Below are 27175 nucleotides of genomic sequence, written 5' to 3'. Positions count from 1 at the left end.
ATTCATCCTCAGAACCACATAAAAAACATAGAGGATCAATGTCTGGAAATATATATATATATATATATATATATATATATATATATATATATATATATAAGAAAACTTGTCATGATAGAAAAGATTAAGTATTTAATACGATACATATTTCACCTTATTCTGAATAAAATATGTAAAAGAAATAGTCCACACTTTTTTCTATGGTATGTTATCAAAGAGGCCACGTGCATTGCTCGTAAAGTTCTCGCCAACATTAACTGTCACTCATTGGTTGCTTTGATTGGTTCATTGTTTTACGCGTATTCGTAGACGTTAATACTACCAGCCTATCAGGTGGTGAAGTGGGAGCATTAGTCTTGCAGTCTTAGTATGAGTGCAGGACTGAGAAACGAATCACACACACCGACTTCAGCGCTGAACTGGTGTTCAGTAAGGTAATGACTTTGATGATAGCGCGCGCATAAAAGGCAGCTGTGAAAAGTTCACGCCAGTGCTCTGAATTGGACATCATCATTATATCATTTATTATAATCTTCGAAAATGAGGATGCTCGCGTTACTCATGTGCGTCTTCACCATCACATGCTTTAAACCAGTCCACGGACAGGAGGACAAAGAGATGCGCTTTTTGTGCACCGTGATCCCGGCTGATAAAGACCCGAGCTGCCCCGTGCAGGGGGAGTTTTTTCAGAGTGTTCAGGCTGAAGGCTTGAAGAAGACGGTGATGCAGCTCAGAGAGACTGTTCTCCAGCATCAAGAGACGATCACCCATCAGCTGGGTGCCATCAAGGAGCTCACATCCAAACTGTCCCAGTGTGAGAGCACCTCGGATGAGTCTTCGTCGTGGAAGGACGGTAAAGACACGATGGACGACGTCCCGAGAGATCCAAACGAAACTTTGGACGCGCTGGGTAAGACAATGCAGAGTCTGAAGGACAGGCTTCAGAACCTCGAGGTGAGAGAGATTACACCTACCATTACGCACAAGTTTATACACTATATACTGCAACTGTGGTTGATTCCATGCCAAATCATTACATCTACACACACACACACACACACACACACACACACACACACACACACACACACACACACACACACACACACACACACACAAAGAGAGAGCGAGTTTACATCCAATTAAATTTGACATTTATGTACCAATGCATTATACATTTCCTACCCACTCCAGATATTTTACAATTGTATTGGACATATGTCATTTTAGAGTTTTTTAATGTTACTAATTAAGTGTAGGCGGTGAGGATTTACAGGGATTATCCCCCATCTTGTTCTATCTATATCACTTACCTTGTGTGATCTCTCACACCACTGTAATTAGTGAATGCAAATTAATAATTAGCCCAAATTAAACAACGAATGAATAAAGAGAAATATATATTTTTTGTGTGTGTGTGTGTGAGGCAATTTATATAAAACCCTTGTTTTAATTCATTATCCCCAACAATTATACTTCTGGTCTAAACAAGGGACTTAAATTAATTGCAGTTTCAGTAAAATGTTAAATACATTGTCACAACAAACCAGTGTTTTCTCAACCTGATCTCAGGTTTACGTTTCTGTACACATTAACGTTATGTATCATGCTCCTCAGCATGAGGAAACATAACATATATATATATATATATATATATATATATATATATATATATATATATATATATATATATATATATATTTTTTTTTTTTTTCTATGTCTGTCATTTTTTTTGTTCACAGCAACAGCAGATGCGAGCCAGCCTCTCTGGAGCTCCGTTTCCCAGTGAGCTGCGAGACCTCCTGCAACGTAGGCTGGGCGATCTAGAGTACCAGCTCCTCAACAAAGTTAACGAGTTGGAGGAAGAGAAGTCACAGCTGTTTAACGAGACATCTGTTCATCGCCAGCAAACAGAAAACACTCTTAACACTCTCATTAACAGACTCTCTGACTTGGAGAAAGGTATTCATAACCATTTATACATCCATGTATTACTTATTAGGTCAATCCATCCATAGTTTTCCCATTGCATCATGGTTTATTTTTCTTATGCTGTTATGAATGTGTATCCGACAGGAAATAGTAATTCTATGGCACTGGAAGAGTTAAAGCCTATTTTGCTGTTATACAGAAAACTATGTTTCCTACTGAAGGTGACCCATTACTAATTCACACTTCTCTGACAGCAGGTACAGGATTCAAGTCCCCTGAGGATTTTAAACTCTCCCTACCCCTGCGCACAAACTACCTTTTCGGTCGGGTGAAAAAGAGCCTGCCAGAAATGTATGCCTTTACCGTGTGCATGTGGCTCAAATCCAGTGCCAGTCCTGGCATTGGGACTCCTTTTTCTTATGGTGTCCCCGGGCAAGCTAACGAAATTGTGCTGATTGAATGGGGCAACAATCCAATAGAGCTACTCATCAATGACAAGGTAAATATAAATATAAATTTTAGGCTATTTCTGTGAGAGCATTTCAGTCTTCTTAAGCTGAAAGCATGATAAGTTGCTAAATATTTGCCAAATGTATATAGCTGAAAATAACATTTACATAATAATATTTAAATAATCATAGTTATTGTTCACATTCACACACAATGTGAATTTTCTCACCCTTCAATACTGGAGGTGGCACAGTTACCTCTGTCTCTGAATGATGGAAGATGGCACCACATCTGCATTACCTGGACTACCAGAGATGGACTGTGGGAGACATACCAGGATGGCCAGAAACTGGGCTCAGGAGAGAACCTGGCCCCATGGCACCCCATCAAACCTGATGGAGTCCTCATTCTGGGCCAGGAACAGGTGAGAATTGTAGCAATGATGTTGCAGGAAAAGCCTGAAAGAATAAATGTATATACAATTTGAATACCTTTCAATGATCTTCTCCTTTAAAATGAAAGTATTCGTTCAGAATTGTGACTAGGCAGTTAGATATAGAGTTATACCCTCCACCACATTTACTGCAATGACTATTTATATGATGTAGACCAGGGGTCACCAACGTGGTCAAACTGAAAGCTGTGTGTATCAAACTGGTAGCCCTTCACAATAATTGGTACCCAAGAAGTAGCTCTCAGTTTCAAAAAGGTTGGTGACCCCTGATGTAGACCATACACTTTTGCAAAAAATAAAAAATAAATAAATAAATAAAGAGAAGCACTTCCTGAGAACATCTCACAAACTTCATCTAAACATATTACAACTACAACTGCATCATATGTTGTGGGCAGATGAAACCAAAATAAAAAGGTTTTTATCATGTACAGCATTTGCATGTCTAATGGGCAAATCAAAGACACAGGAACTCAAACAAAAGCACATTATTCCCCCTGTGAAATATGTTGGTGGATAAATAATCAATTGTTTTGTGGCTGGTGGTTCAGGGACTCTTGTGAGAATGACAATAACATTTATTATGTGTAAAGTGTTATGAAGTTTACAGTCATATATGTGAAATTACTACAATTACAGCTGCAATTGCAGTTCACCTCATATGGTGCAAGAGGTCCTAGAAATGACCATCTTTTTCTAGTTTTAATGCACAGTACATCTTTTCTACAAATATAATATGAAAGTGAAAAAACAGGGAACATTACAGGGAATAATTACATTAGCATGAAGTTTTTATCATATAGTTTTGTGCCTGTAGCTGTATCTGTAGTCCTTCTCTGTATTTCCTTATTTAATTAAATGAATGAAGTATTTGTTTTAACAAGGCCTGTTGTTTATGACCTTTACAGGACATGGTTGGAGGACGCTTTGATGCCACACAGGCCTTTGTCGGAGAACTGAGTCACTTCAACATCTGGGATCGAATTCTCCGACCTGTAGACATCAGCACCATGGCCAACTGCTCCTCCTACATGCCTGGGAATGTGGTGGCCTGGGCTGACAGCAACATCGAGGTGTTTGGCGGTGCCTCTAAAGGAGACCTTGAGTTATGTGAAGACAAGCTTTTTAACAATTGAAGACTTACATAAACTAAACGGTGCCCCAGATACTTCTACTCCTGCATTGTGTTGTTTTTTTTGTTTGTTTGTTTCATAATGCGATATGTATTATGTATGTATTTTTTTAAATAGTTTTTGTATTTTCTGTTACAAAATATTAATGTGTGCTTCAGTAGCCTTAATAGTAAACAGTGTCATATCAGTGTGTTTAGTATGTACTGGTTTATTAGCAGACCATTTCAAACAGAGAGCTTCTTTACTAACAGAAGCTATTCTGGGTTGGAATTTTTTTTTATTTTTTTTGAGGACTTAATATATTGCATTTTTAATGAATTCATATGTCAAGAATTGCAATGTATAGAATATTGTTATTGAGTTGGTAAATGCATTATAAAGTGGACACACTGTTGTAAAGAATTCTCAATTTAGCTTTCTGTTTATTTTTGCCAGGTAACAAAATATTGTCACAAATAAGCACAGCCATACATTTTTGTGACATATTTTGTACAATAAAGCATCCAAAATGAAATGAAATTAAATCAAAAGGGAATCTTTGCTTTATGTTCAGGTGTCGCTCTCTAGTTTAATGTTTATATAATGATTAATGATTCTCTTGTATTGTATGAAAGGCCTTTGTTGTGAAATGTTGTGCCAATGCTTATATTGCTGGTTACCAGTGAGAAAATATAAATAAATTTAGAAAAAAACATGGTACTTCATATTTGCCAATTTTATGTTTGTCTGTATTTTGTAGTAAAACATCAGTTAGTTTGATTTGCTGGTGGCTTATCTATATTCAACATCTTGCTTTAAAATTTAACATCTATTTGACTGAAATGCACAATATGAATAGACACACAGCTTTAGTGTGAGGGGATTGGTCCAATGACACAGGTGACTTTACAAGGATTAGCTGGGAAGACAAGCTCAAAGACAAAGATCATGACTCTAACACTCCTGAATTGATTGGGCCTATGAAATACTGTACCCACTAAATGAATAATGCTCAATGTTTAGAACAGTGTTGTACAAATACATTTAACATAATATAGGTTTTTCAAGAAAATATACAATTAATCTTATAGGTATTCCTTAATTTTCCTGTTTTAGCTTTCTTTTGTGATTTAATGTAATTGAACAGAAATATAACTTACTACGACTTTTGTGAATACTGTCAAGGCAAATGCTCATGACATGAGAGTGATGTAAATGTATTCAGATCTGATCATGTTTCTCAAATTGTGCTTTATACAGGTTTCATCGTCATATGCTTTTGTTCTGAGGTTAAAATCTAACAAATAAATATTACATACCAACTGCACATATGGACAAGGACTAAATCATGCTGGACAATATTCTGCACAATATTCAAATAAGGCACATTTCTTAGTTGCTAAATTTTTAAATACAGCACATTGAAGAGCCACTGAATATATCACACATAAATTCATAACCAGTACCAAAAAAATATTATTCAAACCTAAACTTCTAAAAGGCATGGTAGTGGGACCTTTAGCAAAACTGAAAAACAAAGCAGAAAGACACACACACACACACACACACACACACACACACACACACACACACACACAAATACACACTCCTACATGGAACACAGTGACGTAGATGAACATAATTAAGCCTCTGATTCATCTGATTTTTGCTTTTCTCTTTTCTTCTCTTTTTTTTAGATATCAGTCAATGCAGAGAAAATTTTGAGATGTTAATTAAATCATGTTCCATGTGTGATACAGACTAATTGAAAGCAGTGAGGCTATCAAGACTGCATATTGTATGTACTGTTTATCATCAGGTCTGATGAATCAGAGGCTCAGTTTCTTTTTAATGGAGGTTACATGCTTTCTTGTTCATTTAATTTGGTGTAGTTCACCCTCTAGTGGACAAAATACTTTCCAAAGAGTAAAGTTGTGAAATCATGAGATATAATATACAGTTAGGTCTACAGATTTGTCCAGGATAAGGATTTTGCCCCTGTCTATTTGCACCCAAATATTTCAAACTGTGTACAATTTAACCCCCACCCCTTTTTCTTTTAGGTTTCCCCTATATAAGGCACTAAAGGTAAGTGTACACTTGGATCCTTGCTGTTTCATGGCATGTTTCATGGTGTGTGTTACTTCCTCATTATTTTAATTACAAATGCAAAGTCTAAAGTTAAATGTTATCTGTACTATTTGTATTTAAAATCTGATTATTAGAGTTTACATGCATTTGTGTCCTAACATCAGATAAGATTAAAATCAACTTGTTGTAGAATGAGGGTAAGAGAATAGTAGGGAGGAGGGATAGAGGTGCTCATATCACCTCATCTTTTAGTGTGGGCTTGTATAGCAACCAGTGGAACCGGTTATTGCTGATGTGACTGAGGAATTCTGTTATATTATCAGTTTATTCGATTTGAGGTGTGTTTTGCTGATCTGAGTTATTTTTAAAGCAACATTGAAGGCAAAAAATATCACAGTAAAAAGAAGAAACTAAAGACAACTGCAGTAAAGACCTGTCAATACTTCACCAAAGTCGAAACCCAGTATCTGTAATGTTTTTGGGTTCATTGACTGCAACAGTTTTGCAACCAAGAATTTAAATGCCAATTTAAATTATGATTTATTTATCTGATTTGCACGTAGACATATTAAGATTAAATTGAAAGTCAGCATTTGAGTTCATATAGATTATTAAAGTTCAGCTGTCATATCAAAAAATCACAATAACTTTGTCAATGTCAAAATATTCATGTTCCTGGCTGTATATTCGTTTAAATGAGAACGCTCAATCCATTATCTCAGTATTAAACATTATCTTAGTGATTTATTTGTGCATTAAATTTTTTATTTAAAGCTCCTTGCTGGGACTGGCATGCTGTGACGGTAATGAAGATGACAAACTCAATCAGAGAGAAATAAAACAAAATCAGCTTCAAAATCAGACACAGCCGAGACAAAAAAATCATAATGACACAAGTGTATGTTGATAAATGAATATAAATGCAAGCTTATTGACCACAACATGTAAATGGAATGGTTTAATGGGTTGATATTTTGGAGGTCCCATACATCTCTGGGATTTGTATATTTGACTTACACTTAGACTGGTTAATGGTGAATCAGCATCGACTCATGGATCACCCACACATTTTTATTTTTTCTCAGGCACAAACATGCCACAAAGCAATGTAGGAGATATTTATAGAGAAATAAAAGTGGTGTCGTGTGGAATTTAATGGATGCTCAATCACTTGACTGTAACCCAGTAAAGCTGCTCTGTGAGTTTGATTGAAATGTTTGAGAAGCTTCTTCAAATGGCTGCACAATGCGGATGAGGCCTGGAGGAAAAATGTCTGAAAGGGAATATCTGGAAAAGAATTCTGTTATATTATCAGTTTATTTGATTTGAGCTGTGTTTTGCTGATTTTAGTTATTTTTAAAGCAAAATTAAAGGCAAAAATACCACTGTAAAAAGAAGAAACTAAATACAACTGCAATAAAGACCTGTCAATACTTCACCAAAGTGAATTCAAGAATACTACTACTATTACCGCTGCTGCTACAACTACTGCTACTACTACTACTACTACTACTACTACTACTACTAATGTTAATAACAATAATATTAATAATAATAATAACCTTGCTCAAATGAATGACATTTGTTCTTCACTGCAGCATGATGGCCAATAATATCCTGAAATCCCTTTTAGGTGTCTCTTTTAAGTGTCTCTGTCTCAGGAAAACCAGCCCTCTGAAATAATCAACAGTAACTCTGTAACAAAAGGGTGACTGTGGGAGCTGTTTGTGAACTATTACCAGCACAGCAATTATACAGAAGCATTTAAAAGCTTTTTTATTAAACATATACACCACAATCCAACTAACTAACAATTGTTGTGCACTAACCAGATGATATCTGATTACTGATAATCCTGAGATCAAAAAAAGGAATAAATGTATGCATTTTACATTTATGTCTGTAACTTTTATATTTTACATCTTATTTTCTCCTGCCATTAGAGTACAGAACTCATAACAATTTTTCTGCTTCTTCAAATCTGAACTGATCTTTATGAAGTTTTGCACATACTTAAGTCTACCACCCTGTTAAATCTGCACTCTTATTTCTGCTGCACATCACTTCTGCTGCTTGTTTCAGTTCAACTGTAATTTTTTTAACATTTGCTCATACTCTTTGGCTAATTTTGCACTCAAAATGAATGCACATTTTCTTGCACATGTTGCGTTTATTTGTGCATATAATTGTTTAGTTTATTATTTATGATCACCAAAACTGTTGCTTGGCAAGAAATAAATGTTAAACCCTGAAACCATGTATACCAACCAGGTGTAACATTATGACATTATAACATTGTGACTGGTGAAGTAAAGTGGTGAAGTTATCTCTTCATCATGGCACTTGTTAGTGGGCTGGATTTATTAGGCAGCAACTGAACATTTTGTTTCAAAGTTGATGTGTTAGAAGAAGGAAAAATAGGCAAGCATAAGGATTTGAGCGATTTTGACAAGGGCCAAATTGTGATGTCTAGATGACTGGGTCAGAGCATCTCCAAAACTGCAGCTCTTGTGGCGTGTTCCTGGTCTGCAGTGGTCAGTATCTATCAAAAAGGGTCCAAGGAAGGAACAGTGGTAAACCAGTGACAGGGTTATGGGCAGCCAAGGCTCATTGATGCAGGTGGGGAGCAAAGGCTGATTCGTGTGGTCCGATCCAACAGACGAACTCATGTAGCTCAGATTGCTGAAAAAGTTTACGCTGTTAATGCTCGATGGGTCAGGACTGTTTTGGCAACAAAGGGGGGGACCAACAAAATATTTATGCAGGTGGTCATAATGTTATTCCTAAACGGTGTATGAAACAATACACTCAATGTCCACTAGGTGGCGCCAAATACAAACGAATAGCACAATTAACGTGTGCTTTTTATTGGTATGAGGTGAGGGACGAATTTGTTTTGATCATGAATTATTTGATTATTACACCATGAATATGGTTTTACATATGGTTTTACATTGGCTTATGTTCGATCAAATGCTTTGCATCATGACCGCGACATTTTTCATTCTTTAAAAGCATTGTCGCTCAGCATTAAAAGAAGAATTAAAAACATGAAAAGAATTGCGGCGGCTAGAATGATTACTGTCCACGGCGCTGTGAAATAGGGGAGCAGGAGGACCCTGGGGAAGAAAAGTTGACCAGGAGAACGACCACATTTATTCCAGTGCGTGAAATTGTGGGGGGAAAACAACAACAACCAGAATTCCTCGCGGCGCAATAAAGTATTTCTGTAGCGCAGCGGAAATTAATTAAAAGCTGCTCACCTGCGCGAGCTGCACACGCACGAAAAAAAAAGGAAAGGCGAATGACGTCACGAGCCCTACCTCTTCACACGCGACTTGCGCCGGCGCTCGCGCTCAGCCCGTGTTCGTTTAGCATCTCTGCGCGCGTGCGAGCGGTGGACAAAGCTCGCGCGGATTTATAAGCGGCGTACCTCGGAAGCACGTGCGTATTTACCACCTGAAGGAACGCGAGAAGTTTCCGACTTTTTGGGTGGAAAAAAGTTAAGCGAAGTGATTTTTCCTACCAGTTATTATATTTTCTCCTTCCTCAGGGTTTGAATCTAATCGGTGGCCGAGATGTCTCGAGACCCGGACGACGTGAACAAGCTCACTGAAAGCACCTATAAGGTAAATCTGCACAGGGGATGTGTGTGTGGAACGACGGGGAACGCTTCCCTGTGTGAATTTAGGAACAGTAGTTTGTATTTCCCTCCTGAGGAATATTGACTTGAGATAAGACGCACAGAATCAGGTGTAGGCGTACATTTAGTGTAGGTTACATTTATTTGCTAAAATTAACTCAAAGTTGTTGTTTTTTCAGGGCAACAATTTACTTATTATTCTCTCATTCTTGCGTGTTATTTGCTTCAGTGGGATTTGAAAATGTCCCTTTTTCCTCTTTCACTTAGGTTTCTGGGTTAGAACAAGGAAACCAGTTTGATCTGGTGATCTTGTGTGTTGCATACTTGTCTCCTCATTGTTATGCCATGGGTGTGTGCCTTGGGATTTGAAAATGGACCTTGTCAGCTAGTCTGCTGAATCACAGGATTTTGCTCCTTGAAAAGCAAATATCTATGTGCAAAAAGTTGACCATAAGATCCGTATGTGCTTTTTGGACACCCCATTCACATTTAGTCCTTAACTGATGTTTTAATAACCTCCACTCTTCTGGGAAGATGGCCCACTAGATTTTGGAGTGTGCTTGTGAAGGCACAGGTTTGAGTCTCCTAGTTCAAATTAAGGGGAAATTTAATGCTGCTGCATCCAAAGACTTTCAATAGAATTATGTTAATCCAACTTTGTGTTAACAGTTTTAAAAAGAACAGGAGATGGCTGGAAAAGTCAGGTGTCCCAATACATTTGTCCATGTAGTGTACACACACACACTATAAAATGTAAACAGCTGTTACTCACAATTGAACTTTGTCATTAGAACACAGTACTCGATTGCTTTTACATCTTTTGTGTGTCTGGTTTATGTAACAAACTGATCAACATATGAAAACGTTTTTAAATAACTTAAAATGTGGAATATGTTTTAGTGTGTCTGGAAGAAGCTCTTATCATGAAAATAGAGCAGAGTGAGCCATTTTACAAAACACTGGAAATATGCATATGTCTGAGTGGCAAATGCTTCATATTCCTACATTTTTGTCTCTCAGATTTCGATCAAAAAGATATATTTAAGACAGCATTATTTACTGGGTTACTGAACCCTCCTGGACTTTCAGGGAGGTTTGCTTGTATGTAAATATAGCTATGGAACACAAAGCTATCACATGCCAAATCCTGACACTTATAGTTGTGGTGTTAGTCTGAAATTGTGAATTCTTACGTCCCAGAGCTATACAGTATGAAATATCTAGTGGCTATTCAGCTATATATTTCTATTAGCTTGCAAGATTTGACCACATGCATTTACTTTCATTGAAATACACTTAAAACACACACACACAAAAAGCAATAAAACCTTTGATATTGCTTGAAGGACTCCTATCAGTACATGCACTCAGTATTGTAAAGGCCAGTGTTTTTATAGCAATAAACAAATATCATTACCCTAATTTAAGAAATGTACCTACTGTCAACAAATAGGGTTTGTTGTAGAAAAAAAAGAACATGTATATGAACCCAAAGATTTGGGTTTTGCTATTAATGTAATATTTTTATTACATTCTGAAGGAACTGAGCATTTGATGATGCAGTTTGTTTGTTTTTTTCTACCGTGTTATTCTACAGAATGTGATGGAACAATTCAACCCAGGACTGCGTAACCTTGTAAACCTGGGGAAGAACTACGAGAAATCAGTAACCGGTAAATATCATTTGCTCTTTTTTTGGGTTATGAGAAAATGCTGTGAGGATCTATTATTATCGCATTTAAACCTGAGCTTTAGTGAACACCCAGTTCCCTGTTGCAGCAATGACGCTTGCTGGAAAGACGTATTTCGATGCAGTTTCAAAGATTGGAGAGACTGCTGCTGTGTCACCCGTCTCCAGAGAGCTCGGTGAGTATGTTGGTCAGCGTCAGTAGGCTGGGGATGCTAAGGAAGAGGCCGATTATGTCCTAATGTAGATGATTCACTGTTGCTGGTTTGGAATATTACTGTCAGAATGTTTTGAACAGATTGTCCTGGTTGTTTGTTGGCAGTGACTAAGCAGCCACATTCATTTCGGGTGAAAATGGCAGGTCTTTCAGTACCAGCCTGTTATTTATTAACATCCATTAAGCAGACTAATAATTGTTTCATCTCAGCATGCCATTGATGTATAAGCACGAGGTACATTTGCTGAAAGAGCAGCAATGGTTCACCCTGTGTGATTCAAGTTGTTGAAAAAAATAAAAAAAGTCTCGTGGCCATATATTGATTGATTCAGGTCTATGTATCAGAGTTTGGGTGTCGCACTGATTTGGTCACCTGCAGAATGTCCGATTTCTAGTGTAGTTTATTGCCAACCTCAAGCACAGTGTTCAACCCTGGAGTCCATGCCAGGCAACTCTAAACAACTCTCAGACAGTCTGAATTCTCTGAAGTGTTGAGCAAAGTGTAGCAGAAAGCATTTCCCTCTGAGAGCCTGACCACCTCACTTTGTTACCTCTTTAGTCAGTTCTAATCTCCATCTATGTCTCCTTTATCTGCCTCAGAAAGCTCTGATCCACCTCATGACTCATCCCTCTGTCTCCAAAAAGAGTTAGTTTATAAGTTTGGTGTAGTTATTAATAGATGATTTTAACAGAATATTACTCAAATCTGTGCACGCAAATCTGCTTTCAGGTACAGTCGAATCCACAACTTTTTAATGTTAAGGTTGTTAACATTTAAAGGACATTCTTTTAGGAGACGTATTAATGGATTAAACACACTCACACACTCACACACTCACACACTCACACACTCTCTCTCTCTCTCTCTCTCTCTCTCTCTCTCTCTCTCTCTCTCTCTCTCTCTCTCTCTCTTTTTATATATATATACATACACACACACACACACACACACACACACACACACACACACACACACACACATATATATATATATATATATATATATATATATATATATATATATATATATATATATATATATATATATATACACACACACACTAATATATATGTATATGTGTGTGTGTAATAGCCGCCCCATGTACATTTAAACTCTCAACACTCTTGTTTTTGCAAATGGCGGTTCATGATTAATTGCTATTATGACAGTGCATTACCGTCAATCCGGAAGTGTAGAGGTCTGTAAGAGCCACTGGATCACTCAGTTGAACTGGAATGTGACAGATGCCACAAAAATGCTCTGTGGATTGTGTTGTTTAAGTGGCTAGAGACGCAGAAATTGACACAGCCAAGTTGTGGTTGGTTCACAAAATGCATTCCTAACCTCTAATATAGTGTTTCTTTAAAGACATGGAGTACAAATCAAGTTGTGGAGGTTAGATCTTTTTTCTGCTCCATCATGGATCATTGACCTGGTAATAAAATGGTGAGTTAAATCAGGTGTATTAGAACAGAAAGATACTGGTCTTCCAGTACTGGTTTTTTTTTTTTTTTTTTTTTCCTCACCACCAGAGTTTTAGCATTTGAATGAAAATAAATATTTGGTGTAGGAAAGTCTCTTAGACGCTGTCCAATTAAAGGGCTAATAAGATGGCTTGGTCCTCCACTTTCGCTGCCCAAACATCCATGGCTCTGATGGTTTCTCCGTATTCACACAGTTCTTTACATTTACATTTGCGGCATTTAGCAGACGCCCTGATCCAGAGCGACGTACAAAAGTGCTTTGAGTCTCTAGCAATGAATAAATCTACACTGGTACTCAAGATTACAAACTTAATATAAATATAACACTTGAATTCTACAAAGCAAACTTGTCTTTATTGGTCATTTGCAAATGCTGTCTCTGAACAGCACATTTTCTTGAAGGTATCAAATTGCAGTCAGTTTTAAGCCTCTTATCCGGGAAGCAGCTTGTAATTTTGGGTAAAAAGTAATTGCTAAGATCTTAGACACAGCCTCTGTTAAAGGACAAGACAACACAACTGATTGGTGGGTGCTGCTGTTCATAAAAGAATCATTAATATTTTTTTATTTAATTTATTCATGGTTTTATTATTTTTATTGTGGGATTTAACAGGTCTGTAGTGCTTTACTTTTGTTTCATAAGTTCTTGTTGAGAATATTTGCTTGCTAAGTGGTGGTGTTTCTGACTTTGGAAATTTGACATAAAATGTCTTGATTTTACACAGTTGCCCAAACAGGATTATCCCCAAAGAATCTGCCATAACAAAGCAACTTCTCAGTTTGTCAACATGTTGCCTTTAGTACTGGGATAAATAAAATTGATATCAGGAAACTGCAGTCACTGTTGAGTGGGTTATTTAAGTCTCACTGTAGTAGAAAATGTTTGTTTTGCCAAGTGGTTTATCCTGATCATATTTCGAAGCAATTGTGAAAAAAAACTCTTCTGTGTAGATTTACTTTTAGACAGGAGCAACTTTTTTGGTTCTATACATGATTCTGGTTTATCAATGATAAAATGAAGACTCACTGCTGTATTTCAGGAATGTTTACCTTTTGTTTGAGGGGGAAAAAATCATGAAAAGCAATTGCATCTACAGTGTTACTCACTCATTCATGTAATTTTCTCTTATTGTATAATATAATTTGTGCACAAGAAATTTAACAAAGTATATATCCTAAAAATTTCAATTAAAGACTGTTACTATATAATTAATTTAAGTGCAAAATGTTTCCCTTAAGATTTGGTAGTTTTGTGTATAAAACTTACCAGAGTGCTGTATAAAGGATTAGATACAATACATGAGACTCTGGGGGGGACTCTGATCTACCTCATGACTCATCCCTCTGTCTCTAAAGAGAGTTAGTTTATCAATTTTGTGAAGGTATTAATACATGATTTTAACAGACCATTACTCAAATCTCTTAATGGGTATCTGTGCATGCAAATTTACTTTCAGGTACAGTCGAATCCTTTTAACAACTTTTTAATGTTAGTGTTGTTAACATTTAAAGGACAGTCTTTTAGTAGAAGTAATCATGGATTTCACTCACTCTCTCTCTCTCGTTTTCTCTCTCTCTCTCTTTCACTCTCAATATGTCATGTAGGACTGCAACTAGTGATTTATTTTAATAATCGCTTAATCGGATTAATACCGTATTTTTCGGACTATAAGCCGCTACTTTTTTCCCACGTTTTGAACCCCGCGGCTTAAACAACGAAGCAGCTTATTTATGAATTTTTCCTGGGTTTTTCCCGGTTTCACAAACTTTAAGCCAAAAAAACTGAGCCCCATAACATTAGACCAATGAAATTCCCGAACGGAAATGAAAAAACGCACCTCCCCTGTGTTCTGAGCTGCACTGCATCAGGAGAGAAAAATTTTTTTTTTTTAAATGGACAACGATTCCAAAAGAAAAACTCCCGAGAGAAATAGTTGTGAAAGGAAGGAGGAAGACAGTGAACAATTACTTTCTTGGTAGGCTACTGTTTAGGTACAAGCCGCTGTAACGCGTTGAGTCTGGGTGAAGGGAGAGCTCGCTAACTCCAGTTACAACAGAAATCATATAAGCACAGACAGGTTTCCAAGACTCATGCTTTTTTATTTTTCTTGGCAACAGCGTTACGGTTTAGTCAAAGAAACTTAGAAATGAGCATCAGAAAATAATAAGGACATATTCCTCGGTCTTGCACACATGCAGTAATACCAGAAAAATGCGGCGGCAGCCTATTCTCAAAATGCCGCTCTGCTCTTAAAGGAGTCACAACATATTTCACCCGTTACACTGTGTAACAGACACTGTCTTTTGTTAAAGCCTGTGTAAAGTTCATTAGTTTCAGTGTAGAACTTTAGGCTTATAGACAGGTGTGGCTTTTTTATGTTTAAAATATAAATATTTGTCAAATTCTTATATATGGGTGTGCTTTATAGTCCAGAAATTATGGTATTATTTTTTGATTAATTGGATTCAATAATTCACTTTTTTTTTTATCTTTTGCTTATTAAAACTATATAAAACCCTAATTCAGGTTATTTGTTATTAAAAAATAAAGAAATGCAAAAGCCACATTAAGTTCAACTATCTTTAATTTTGATATTTAATAAAGCTTATAGTGGCTTCTTATTGAGGAGTGCATGGAGGATTTCTTCTTGAACAAATTCACTCATGCTGGGTTGTTTCTTTCTGTAAAAAACAAAACAAAAAAACAAAACAGAATTCGAGTATATAAGGTGAAGCAATTTGTGTAAATCAGCATTTTATTGTTTTTAATGATATTTGCATATGGCAAGTTGACAAATGTGCTTAAATCTATATATAATATAATACATGGTTTTGACAATTCTTGTTTAAAAAATATATTTTGTTTAGTTGTGAAGATATAAGCGTCTATTTATTTTGAATAATAATTAAATGATATATGCATAAATTAAATATACAAACATTGAAAACAAACATTTGAACGTAGTAAAGCCGCAGTAAATCACGTTTGAAAACAAGTTAATTGTAGTAGATAAAGGAGAATCGAACGTAGAAAAAAAGAAGATATGCATTTTTGTACAAATGCATTAGCATTCACTAAAAATGTAATCGTTTATTGCTGCTGTTATTTGCTGCTTTTAGATTGTTTGTCCGTACCATTTTAATTGAATCCATCACCATGTCACGAGCGACTGTACTGAAGTAAGCAAACACAGTTTATAATAGCAATTAATTGACCTATACTATTTTAACATTATGAGGATTATACTGTTTTTGCTTCCCATGTTGGTGTTTCACCTTCATCCATGACACAAGTGTGCTTTTATTTTTTCATGTGTCATGAGTTTCACACAAACTCCACTTTGCATTACTTGCAGGTTACAATCATTTTTGTTGCGTTTAATATAAAATGCTCCCATGACATGACTTATTCCTGCTGTCGGTTGACCCTGTACTTTCTGCCATTTCACAATCGGCTGTGCTATCTTGCTGCCACGCTAACGGTAACTTGAGTAGCCCACCTAATCGATAACGGCATTCGTTGACGAATTTCATTAGCGATTATTATAGATCTATTGAATAATTGTTGCAGCCCTAATGTCAGAGTTTATTTCGATTCCCAGAAATGTTCTTTAATTGAATAGTCATTATTTTCTCTGATTGTATAATTGTGCACAAGAAAGTTAACTAAGAATATATCTATACAATTTTTAATTGTGGACTTATCATATTCATTATGAGTGGAAAATATTTTCCTTTGATTTTTACCAGCTTTGTGTCTAAAAACGGATGACAATTATGATTTGAAGTATTTCAGCTTATGTGCATATACCATATTTGGCTTTTTGTATAATTGTCTTAACTGATTTGTGACTGCAGAGAGTAGGAGTACTTATTAAATTTTAAATATGAATTTTATTATGTAATTTATCCAGAGATTGAAGCCTGTGTATAAAAGTTAAATTATATTATATGGCTCAGAGAGCATGTTGAGGAAATTAATCACTATACACTGAGTACAGTAAATGCCATCAAATAAATTTAATTTAATCAAGTGTGGAAAACAGAGCATGTTCAGACCCAAAATAAATGAATTTAAAATCTTTTCCTTTTCCATGCCCCAAGACTAAGACATCAGAATTTAAAAAGCAAAACAAATTGTCATTCCAGTTTGCTCAAAGACTCAGTTGCTCAGTGGGGTGTAGAGGCTCGCATACTACACTCAACAGACTAGGAGAAAAAGAGCACATGGATAACAAGGTTCAGGTGTGCCACATCAGTCTTTATCCTTTCCACTTATCCCCAAATCCCCCGAAACAGAGAGTGAAAGCACGTCTCAACTTCATTACCCACTTGACAGCCCTTTTGCTCAGTGGTGCTGCACCTAAACTCCATCAGTTTTTACTGATAATCTGCTGCTTCTTATTTAGTGAGTTTAGATGAGGTCTGACTAATGAGGTTTATATAACTTACATTAGTTTATAATTTGACGATTCAGTCAGACACCCAAGTGGAAGCTCATGACAGTGGTGACTGATGCCAGATTTAGAATGGAGGATTTTGAACCTTCACCCATTCAGTCAAACATATCGGCAGATTGACCGTACATGTTGCAATGTGCACATAAAGACTGGAGAACACATTTCAGTAGGTGATTTAATGCTGAAATGCTATTTTCATGATTTCACTTATTGTATCCAGATAGTAAAGGCCATGTACTATAATAAATAGTTGTTTCTGCATGGTTTAGACAATAAAGAGAATTCCAGGATATACTATATTTACAGTAAATAGGCAGACTGCTTAATATTTTATTGCTGTTTATATCTATATTTTATTTATCTTTATTAATCTAGTGCCTTCATTTCTTGTCAGGCCAGTTGGGGTGGCAGTTTAAAGAAAACTTCCCAACTTGCACATAGTTACAGTTACTCTGTGGGTTGTGAAGATTCCCTCCTCTACACACAGCTAAGTGCACTCAAAAGATAAAGGGTAAAAAAAAAATAACACGTAAGTACTGGTTAGGTAATGAGGTTCAGGTGTGTGACATCAGCCCTTCGCCCTCCCACTCATCCCAAAATCTCTGAACTGAGAGTGAAAGGATGGTTTAAATGTAGTATCAGAGTAAGAGCCACCCACGTGAATAGCCAAGCACTCCTTCTCAGTGGTGCTGCACCTGCATTCATAATATTCCATTGGGCCCAAAATAATCTCTTTTTTTTTTTTGGTCTTGTATTGCAGGCATAGACAGGTTATAATAATGTCATTATTTTATTCATAATGTCAAGTTGAACACATGCCAACTTGACAAGATTTCTAAATTGACAAAGCCCAACTAGAACAGATACTGTACCGCCACCCTTTCAGTTACACTTCGCTGGCTTTGCTGTGAGCCTTTTTCTTTTCAAAGACCACAGAACTTCCCTCTCACATTCCATATTGTGCAAAGGTATGGAAATACGATCCCAGACAGCAAATTTCCTTTGGGGTAGATTTGGATCACAAACAGTTATCCTCTTGCTGCCTTTCAGCTGGGCTTCTTTACCTTAGAGCCCTTGGGTCCAGAGACTTCACTGAGCGTTAAACTAGAAAGACCTTGGCATTGTCTTTGGGAGCCATCCTGACCAAGATAAAAATAAACATGATCATTGGGTGGATGGAGGAATTATGTGGGTTCAAATTTTGGCTCGATTCTCAGCCTGTACTTTTGCCATTTTTGCTGACCGAGCAGAATGGTGTCACTGCTATTGTAGCTTCATCAATACAAGGGCAAGAAGGTTCTGGTAAAAACATTTTTGGCAGGCTTTATAAACTGCCAGTTTTAAAGCCTTGAACATATACAATACAAGAACAGCAACTGCTTGGAGCTTTCTAGCTCTTTCAAGGCCATGGTTGCTCAACAGGTTTGTATCTAGCACAAATAAGTGTTGGAGAGCTTTATGTGTGCCCCATCAGCCCTTATGCTAGTTCCTGGTAGAAACATGTGGCAAATATGCTACACTGAAATTCTTCGCATTGTTTGAAGTTCTGTTCTGGAGTAGAGAGTGAAAACATGATACGGTACAATTACATACTGTATTAAATAGTTTTTAAATAAACGTCTCTCTTTGTTAAATGAATAGAATGCTGTTTAAGACCAGTCAACGTCAGAAGACAGAGATATTGACCGTGATATTTGTATGGTGTTTACATAGACAGAGCTCCGAGTAGTAACACCTGCTGCCATCAATGCAAAGGTATTACAGTGTTTACTCACATGGCTGGTCTAAACCAGTATGTTTTTGGGTTTTTTTTGTTGTATTGATCCTCTTTTGAAATGAGCATTTGCTTGATGGGTTTTTTGAATGTATGAAAAAGAGCGAGAGAGAGGGAGTTGTCCAGCTGCAGTAGTGAAATGCAGACATTCTTTACTTGCCTGCCTCAAAACATCTAGTAAACACTCTTATCAACTGAAGAGGCAAATTGGGTGTTTGAGCATGCCAGCTTGTGATGTACTCTCATCCTCGAGGATAGATGTGCATGGCTGGCAGAAATAATAGTCTGGGTGTTGGATTAGCCCAGTGTAGAGCTGCATTATCTTTCTGGCAGTGAGTGACAGGAGTGAGAGAATGCTAATCAGGCACACGACAGTGGAGTGCACACACATTACACAGCAGAGAGCAGGAGATGCTTTTCATCTTATTTTGACAGGAACCATTATGCATGTATTCCATCTTTTTAAAAGGCGGTTCAGAGAAATATTATTTTTTTTTTCTGTATTTATCTACTGACAACATGATGCCATAGACCTGATAATGTAACCTAAAAAAACAAGATGGAGCAGTGGCAGTAACTATATTACTTGCTTTCACAAACTTGTTAATATTGATTAATAAATGCAAACCTTAATTAACTTGATGTGCACACAATTTCATGGCATGCTTTATAATACTGTTTAAACACACTGGTGCAAAAAGTAAAATAATGTTTATATTCACATAACAAAGGCATTTTGTACAATCTTGGCATATCACCAGTGTACCATAATGCCATACAATGTTCCCTCTCTGTCAAACATTTTTAACTAACATAGCTTATTTACTGTGAAGGAAGTTTATTTTTTTTTCTGGTACATGGCAATTTTTTTTCCAGCAGTGGAGGCTGCTAGTGCTTTAACTTGGTTATCAGTCACTGGGCATAGGCCTAGTTCCCTGAACACCAATAATTAATAGATTTAAAGCAAGTCAAGACAAGGTGTTGAAGGAAAGGCAGGTGTTCTTGACTTAATCTAATAGGTGATTGTGGGTCTGTGGAAAAATAGTCTTTGAAATAATTCATAGTTTGACTTTCTAAACTTTTTGTCTTCACCCTTATTTCTTTTTGCTCTGAGATCTGCCATTTCCCGTATGAATTTCATGCTAGAAAGCTGCACCTGAGCTTGTTGCTTTGTAAGATAATTTTATCTATGATTTGCCTGTTTGTGCAGTGAAAACCAAAAATGTCCCATTTTAACAGGTTAATGTGCTGACCTTTACATGGTAGTGTTATAGCTGGTTTTAGAGCATCACTGTCCATGCACGGAACCACTAATGCATGCTATGATGTAGCCCCTTTACTTCTGTTTGTTTGCTTTGGGGTTTAGATTACGAGTAATACCAGAGTGCTTACAAGCTGAAATGACCCTCACTGAACTCTACAAAAGTAATGTTTTAAGAAACAGTAGATTTAAAATATTATCGTGAGTTAAAAATAAACAGTGATTTAGTACAGTGATGTAACATACACAAGTTTTATCTAGCTTAATTTGCGCTACTAAGTTGACATTGTTGTCTGCAGGGGTGGTCCTGATGGAGATTTCCGAAACGCACAAGAAGGTTCAGATGGAGATGGAGGAGTTTGTAAGAAAGCATGACTGACACACAGATCTACTTCTCTTTTTCTTTTGCCTTCTTTCTATTTTACCCTCCAGCTGTGCCATTGACTTTGGTGCCTGCTGTGCCACCCAGACCCTTACATACTTGCACAACACTGAAAATCAAATTTCACTTAAAATAGCATGTTTTTTTTCTTTAGAAACAGTCTTTTCTCTTTTTCCTCACTCATTTCTCTCCTTCAATAGAGAAAGTACTGTGTGAGCAATAACTGAATGGGTTTCTGTAAAAGTTTTTGCTGTTACCTATAACATGGTGTACGTCAAGGACTGTACACAGATTTTTCACAATCCTCTAGTCATTATGAAACCAGTTTTTGTCACAGACTATTCATCTTTCCTAAGGTCATCCCATTCTGTAAACTGCACAAAATACAATCATTTTTCTTTTCTTTTTTAAAGTTAGAATTCATCCACTGTTGCAAATGATCCCTGTCACTGTAGTTATTTATTTATTTTTTTGATTGGCTTTGATTCATTTGTGGGCTTTTAAATAATTCCACATTCCTAACTTTCAGTGGTTTTTAAAGGCAGACGTTATCAGATTATCTTGGTTACACATCTTCCAATGCATTGCGAATATTTAACCACAGATCAGATATGCCTTTTGTTACATATATTTATGTGTGGAATGCAGCACAGTTATTGTGTTAGTGTTGCGTCTGTTTAGCAATTTCACATGACAGCTTCTTTTAATCTTATCAGTTCAAAAGGTTCCATAGAGAGCTCATTGCTGAACTGGAGAAGAAAACGGATATGGATGTCAAATACATGAATGTAAGTATATTCTTCAGTGAAGCTGTAATTAAACAGCTGAATTGTTTTGTCATGTTGCTGAGCAGAGCAGTGGCACAGCAAGTAGCTTTGCTGCTTCACAGTAGTAGGTTTGATTCAGAGTTAGGGGTACATATTGTGTGTGTGACCTTCTTTCTCTCCTGGTGTCTTATGTGGGTTTCCTTTACATATGTTTTGGAAAGTACATGAAAACTGGAAAACCAGTTATTAAGTGGATTGGCTCCTACCTCATGCACAGTGTTTCCCAAGATCTCATTAATCCCTCCTAAAGGTGATTGACTAAATGTTACCTAAATAATAGGAAAAAATAGATACTTTCCTAAAAGTGAAAATCAGCGAACATGCATGCCAGTGATCCTGTACTTCCTATCTGATCCACCCTGATGCCCGACTTCTGGATAAAGTTCTCTTCAACTGGACACCAGTTTATGCTGCTGATGGAGGCTTCATGAGAACAGCCTAAAGATGCATGAGGTTTCTGTAGAGGGTTAAACTCATTAAACCATGAGGATGGAATTGAACTTTTGTTAATATAAACAGTTTGCCATAAAGGCATAATAGTTATAATGAATGGATATTGTCACTGGTTGCTCTCCAGGTTACTTCCTCATATAATCGCGGAGGTTTTTTTTGTTTTGCCCAGTGGCTTGCTCATTAGGGATACTTTATAAGGACAAATCTTTGTTGTTAAAGTTTGATGTGAAGCTGCCTTGAATCAATATCCATTACCAGATATACCCAAAATTGTATTGAATTCTAGCCTATATAGAATACCTTTTGAAAAGGCGTTTGTGGAAAAACGTCGTACAGGATTGATTTCAGGCAGCTGGTTTATTCCAGTACACATTTATCTCGTCATTCATCTCAACAATCAGTGATTAAGTTTCATTCAGTCTAATGGGAACAGACGTTAGCTCCAACATGCTGTTTCAGATCTTATTATAAACCAAATACAAATACTGTGGCTGAATTCTGAGTAATGTACCAGCAATTACCATACTTGCTGATACTGTGTTTTTATTTGATCTCAGGCCACATTCAAAAGATACCAGACAGAACACAAAATCAGGCAAGAGACTCTGGACAAATCACATGCAGATCTAAAGAAACTCCGCCGAAAAAGCCAGGCGAAGCATTCCAGCAAGTATGACATCAAGGAAAATGAGGTCAGCTTTCTTCTCTTTGGTTTTATTTTTTTTTTATTTTTTTTTATTTTTTTTTTAATGTTTGGATTTTAATCAGCACAGAATTTATTTTCTCTTGATCCTGGGCAGTCAATTTATCTTCATTATATCTTCTAAAAGGAATTATTGATGTCTTATGCAGCTGACAAATTTTTATTCGTGTGAACACATATATATTTCTTCTTCAAATTATAATGGCATGTTTTTTTACATTAAAGTTATATTCAGAATATGTCTGGATATGTTTTACTTATTATTCCTTTTAATTATAATGATATTATTACATAATTTGTTCTCCACTCAACATAATTTGTTCTATGTTCTCCATAGTACAGGACTTGTCATACTGTTGAATGGCATGGAGCTTAAGTCATTGTGTTCATTGAATGTAGTAATTTGACACTGAACTTAGATCTGGATGAGGTGTGCCTCCATGTAAAACATTTTAGTTATGTTTAAAAACCCAACTCTTTCTTGACTTTCAATGTTGCATCAGGAACTCTGGCATGGGTGGTTTTGTTCTGTAAAGAAGCACTGACTGCCCTCGGGCAACATAAATGACGTCAATGAAGCAGCTGACAAGATTCGACTACTGTGGAAAATGCTTTTACTTTTAATGTATGAAGTGCAGAAACGTTTCTATATTTAGTAGATATAACTCTGGAGATTCAAGTAAAGTTTGTTGGTTCATTGTATATAACAATCTTTCAACCTTCAGGGCATCTGTTCTAAAAGGCTGAAAAAGTTTATTTTGGGTTTGACTGATGGATTATTAATAGTTTAGACATAAGCAACCCACACCCCATTATAATTCGCAGTCTGTCAGATGTATTTCTGGCTGATTAGCGCAAAGAATCAGTAGAGGTCAGTAGTATGTGTTTCCCTCATGTAGAGATTAGGTAAAAGGTTGTGACAAGAGGCTGAATTCAACACCTAGTCACCCACATAGTCTCTATGACAACTTGGCCACAAAGAGATAATAGGAAGGGAAATCCTGTGAACAGTGGAGCTCTGCTTCTCATCTGCTACTTAGCTTTACTAAGTTTACTGTTAGTCATAGTGGGTGGTGGGATGTCTTCCGTCTGCATGCATCATTACTGAATAATGACTGTGTTGGTGTAGGGGGGTTGAGAGATGCAACTTGTTAAACATATTGATGCTTATCCAAGTTAATGGCACTATTATAGGTTATCTTGTTTGTTTGCACAAACAACCTCCTTTCCCCACATTCTAATAGTGTATGACTAACAAAATATTTGCAATGTTTCTTAATAATTTGTCAAACTGATTTTGTTGTTTAGTACATGGAGACGATTTCTTCACGACAGACAGACATGCAGCAGTTTATAGCAGATGGATGCAGGGAGGCCTTGCTGGAGGAGAAGAGGAGGTTCTGCTTCTTGGTGGAAAAACACTGTATCTTCTCCTATCAAATGGCAGAGTTTCATGACAAAGTAACCAAATTATGCATGTGAAATAGATTCATATTGACTTTTTGTCACTTTCTCAAACAACAGCTGTGATGTTCTATGAAAATTATTGTAGATATATATATATATATATATATATATATATATATATATATATATATATATATATATATATATATATATATACACACACACACACACACACACACACACACACACACACACACACACACACATATATATATATATATATATATATATATATATATATATATATATATATATATATATATATATATATATATATATAATATAGACACACACACACACAGTGATGTGAAAGTGTTTGCCCCCTTCCTGATTTCTTATGTCTTTGCATGTTTCTCACACTTTAATGTTGCAGATCATTAAGCTAATTTAGATATTAGTAAAAGATGATAACAAGTTTACACAACATGCAGTTTTTAAATGAAGGTTTTTATTATTGATGGAAAACAAAATTCAAAACTACAAGGCCCTGTCTGAAAGTGTGTGCCCCCCCTGTTAAAACCGCAATTTATCACACCTGAGTTCAACTTCTGTAGCCACACCCAGGCCTAATTACTGCCACACCTGTTCACAATCAAGAAATCTCTTAAATAGGACTTGCCTGACAAAGTGAAGTAGACCAAAATAACCTTGAAAGCTATGCATCATGCCGAGATCCAAAGAAATTAAGAAACAAATAAGAAAGTAATTGAGATCTATCAGTCTGAAAAAGGTTATAAAGCTTTGGGGCTTAAGCGAACCACAGTGATAGTCATTATTCACAAATGTCAAAAATATGGAACAGTTGAGAACCTTCCTAGGCGTGGCCGGCCGACCATAATTACCCCAAGAGCACAGCGACGACTCATCAAAGAGGTCATAACGGACCCCACAACAACATCCAAAGAACTGCAGGCCTCCCTTTCCTCAGTTAAGGAAAGTGTTGATGACTCCACTGTAAGAAAGAGACTGGGCAAAAATGGTCTGCATGGCAGAGTTCCAAGTCAAAAACCTCTGATGAGCAAAAAGGACATAAAGGCTTGTCTCAGTTTTGCCAAAAAACATCTTGATGAACCCTAAGATTTTGGGAAAATACTCTGTGGACTGACGAGACAAAAGTTTAACTTTTTGGAATGTGTGTCTCCAAATAAGTCTGGTGTAAAAAGTAACGCAGCATTTAAGAAAAATATTATACCAACAGTAAAATATGGTGGTGGTAGTGTGATGGTCTGGGGCTGTTTTGCTGCTTCAGGACCTGGAAGACTTACTGTGATAAATGGAACCATGAATTCAGCTGTTTACCAAAAAAATCCTGAAGGAGAACGTCTGGCCATCTGTTTGTGACCTCAAGCTGAAGAGAACTTGGGTTCTGCAGCAGGACAATGATCCAAAACACACCAGCAAGTCTACCTCTGAATGGCTGAAGAAAACCAAAGTGATGACTTTGGAGTGGCCTAGTCAAAGGCCTGCCCTGAATCCTATTGAGATGCTGTGGCATGACCTTAAAAAGGCGGTTCATGCTCGAAAACCCTCCAGTGTGGCTAAATTACATTTCTGCATAGATGAGTGACCAAAATTCCTCCACAGTGCAATAACGGACTCGTAGCAAGTTATCGCAAACCTTCATTTCAAAACTGCATGTTGTGTTCACTTATCTTTTAATAATATTTAAATTAGTTTGATTATCTGAAACATTAAAGTGTGACAAACATGCAAAAAAAAAGAAATCGTGTGTAATAATTTTATTTATATATACATATACACACACACACACAATTACATGCTCACAATTAATAAAGCCTCCAGTCAGTAGTTTTTATTTATATGATCTAGCGTTTATATTATCTAGTGTTTTATTTATTTGTTACTCAAAAAACAAACAGCAAAGCAAACTAGACAAAAGATCTAAGCATGATGAATGTGAAGTTATGAAGATGTGGTTATGTCGTACACCCATTTCCACTAAAACCGTCTGTGCACCTGTTCTTTTGTCATTTGTCATGATTCTCAGGCGAAGGAGATCCTCTCTTTGAAACTGCTCAGCTGGCAAAGCAAATGCAGTGATGCCCTCCAGGTGCCAGACACTATAATAACCATGATCGAGGGCATACGTACTCCCATCTCCACACCAAAGTCTTTACCGGTTAAGGAGCATTTTGACAGGGTGAGTCTGCGTACTGGTTTAATGTTGGAGAATGATTAAGCAGGATTTTATCATAAAGATAGTTATGTTTATAAAATAAAACACCGCCTGACCTACTGGGTAAAGTGGATCTTTCAAGCATTAAACCTAGATAAAGTTTGTTTCCTTGTTTCTTCTGTTGACATAATAATTATTACATAATATTTTTAAAAGCTCTTCCTGATTGCTCTGTTTTTTTTAGGGCTGTTTTATTCTTATAGCCTGTGTACTCTCCATGCTAAGTGCATGCTTTGGTCCTAAAGTGTACGTGAAAATTTTGCCATTCACTCAGCACTACAGATCTTCTTTAGATTTATACTTGATTTGTTAAAGTACTTATTTCTGTTGAAAAGCAACACTGTTTTGAGTTTTTTTAAATAAAACATTAAAAAAAAGGGCTTTATGATGTGCATCACGTTCATGTGGTTTTTAAATATTTAATTTCTCATTTAGTCCCCCATTTGTTACAGTAACCTTCAGGACGCATTGATGATGATGGGGATAATGGGGATTTGTGTCTATTTAGCTACAAGAGCATTAGTGAGGTCATGCTCAGATGGACCGGAATGCCTGGGGTGCTGTTGGCGCTCCAGTTCAT

General features: G+C 36.5%; 2 protein-coding genes across 3 annotated transcripts in view; both read left to right on the top strand.

Moving 5' to 3' along the window:
* Nucleotides 1-266: 266 nt before the first annotated feature.
* Nucleotides 267-4673, top strand: nptx2b (neuronal pentraxin IIb). 2 transcript variants are annotated; one of them, XM_046853305.1, is made up of 5 exons: nt 267-954; nt 1743-1962; nt 2190-2431; nt 2627-2806; nt 3745-4673. In XM_046853305.1, the coding sequence occupies exons 1-5, from the start codon at nt 541-543 to the stop codon at nt 3970-3972; spliced, it is 1284 nt and encodes a 427-aa protein (XP_046709261.1). In that variant the 5' UTR covers nt 267-540; the 3' UTR covers nt 3973-4673. The 2 variants fall into 2 exon arrangements, with proteins under 2 accessions (XP_046709261.1, XP_046709260.1); XM_046853304.1 differs by having other exon boundaries at nt 270-954; nt 2187-2431.
* A 4615-nt stretch (nt 4674-9288) lies between these two features.
* The window catches only part of baiap2l1a (BAR/IMD domain containing adaptor protein 2 like 1a), a 23840-nt gene continuing 5953 nt past the window's right edge, over nt 9289-27175 (top strand). Inside the window, exons 1-9 of the mRNA XM_046854049.1 lie at nt 9289-9483; nt 9593-9668; nt 11280-11355; nt 11462-11548; nt 20866-20927; nt 21665-21736; nt 22786-22920; nt 24240-24392; nt 26407-26559. Of these exons, the coding sequence (XP_046710005.1) occupies nt 9618-9668; nt 11280-11355; nt 11462-11548; nt 20866-20927; nt 21665-21736; nt 22786-22920; nt 24240-24392; nt 26407-26559 (789 nt within the window). The 5' untranslated portion in view covers nt 9289-9483; nt 9593-9617. The remainder of the gene's footprint in view (nt 9484-9592; nt 9669-11279; nt 11356-11461; nt 11549-20865; nt 20928-21664; nt 21737-22785; nt 22921-24239; nt 24393-26406; nt 26560-27175) is intronic.

The sequence above is a fragment of the Silurus meridionalis genome, chromosome 7, assembly GCF_014805685.1.
Source record: "Silurus meridionalis isolate SWU-2019-XX chromosome 7, ASM1480568v1, whole genome shotgun sequence".
In the NCBI taxonomy this organism is placed as follows: Eukaryota; Metazoa; Chordata; class Actinopteri; order Siluriformes; family Siluridae; genus Silurus; species Silurus meridionalis.
Note: the sequence above shows the minus strand (reverse complement) of the source record. Positions and strands in the feature narration are given on the sequence as shown.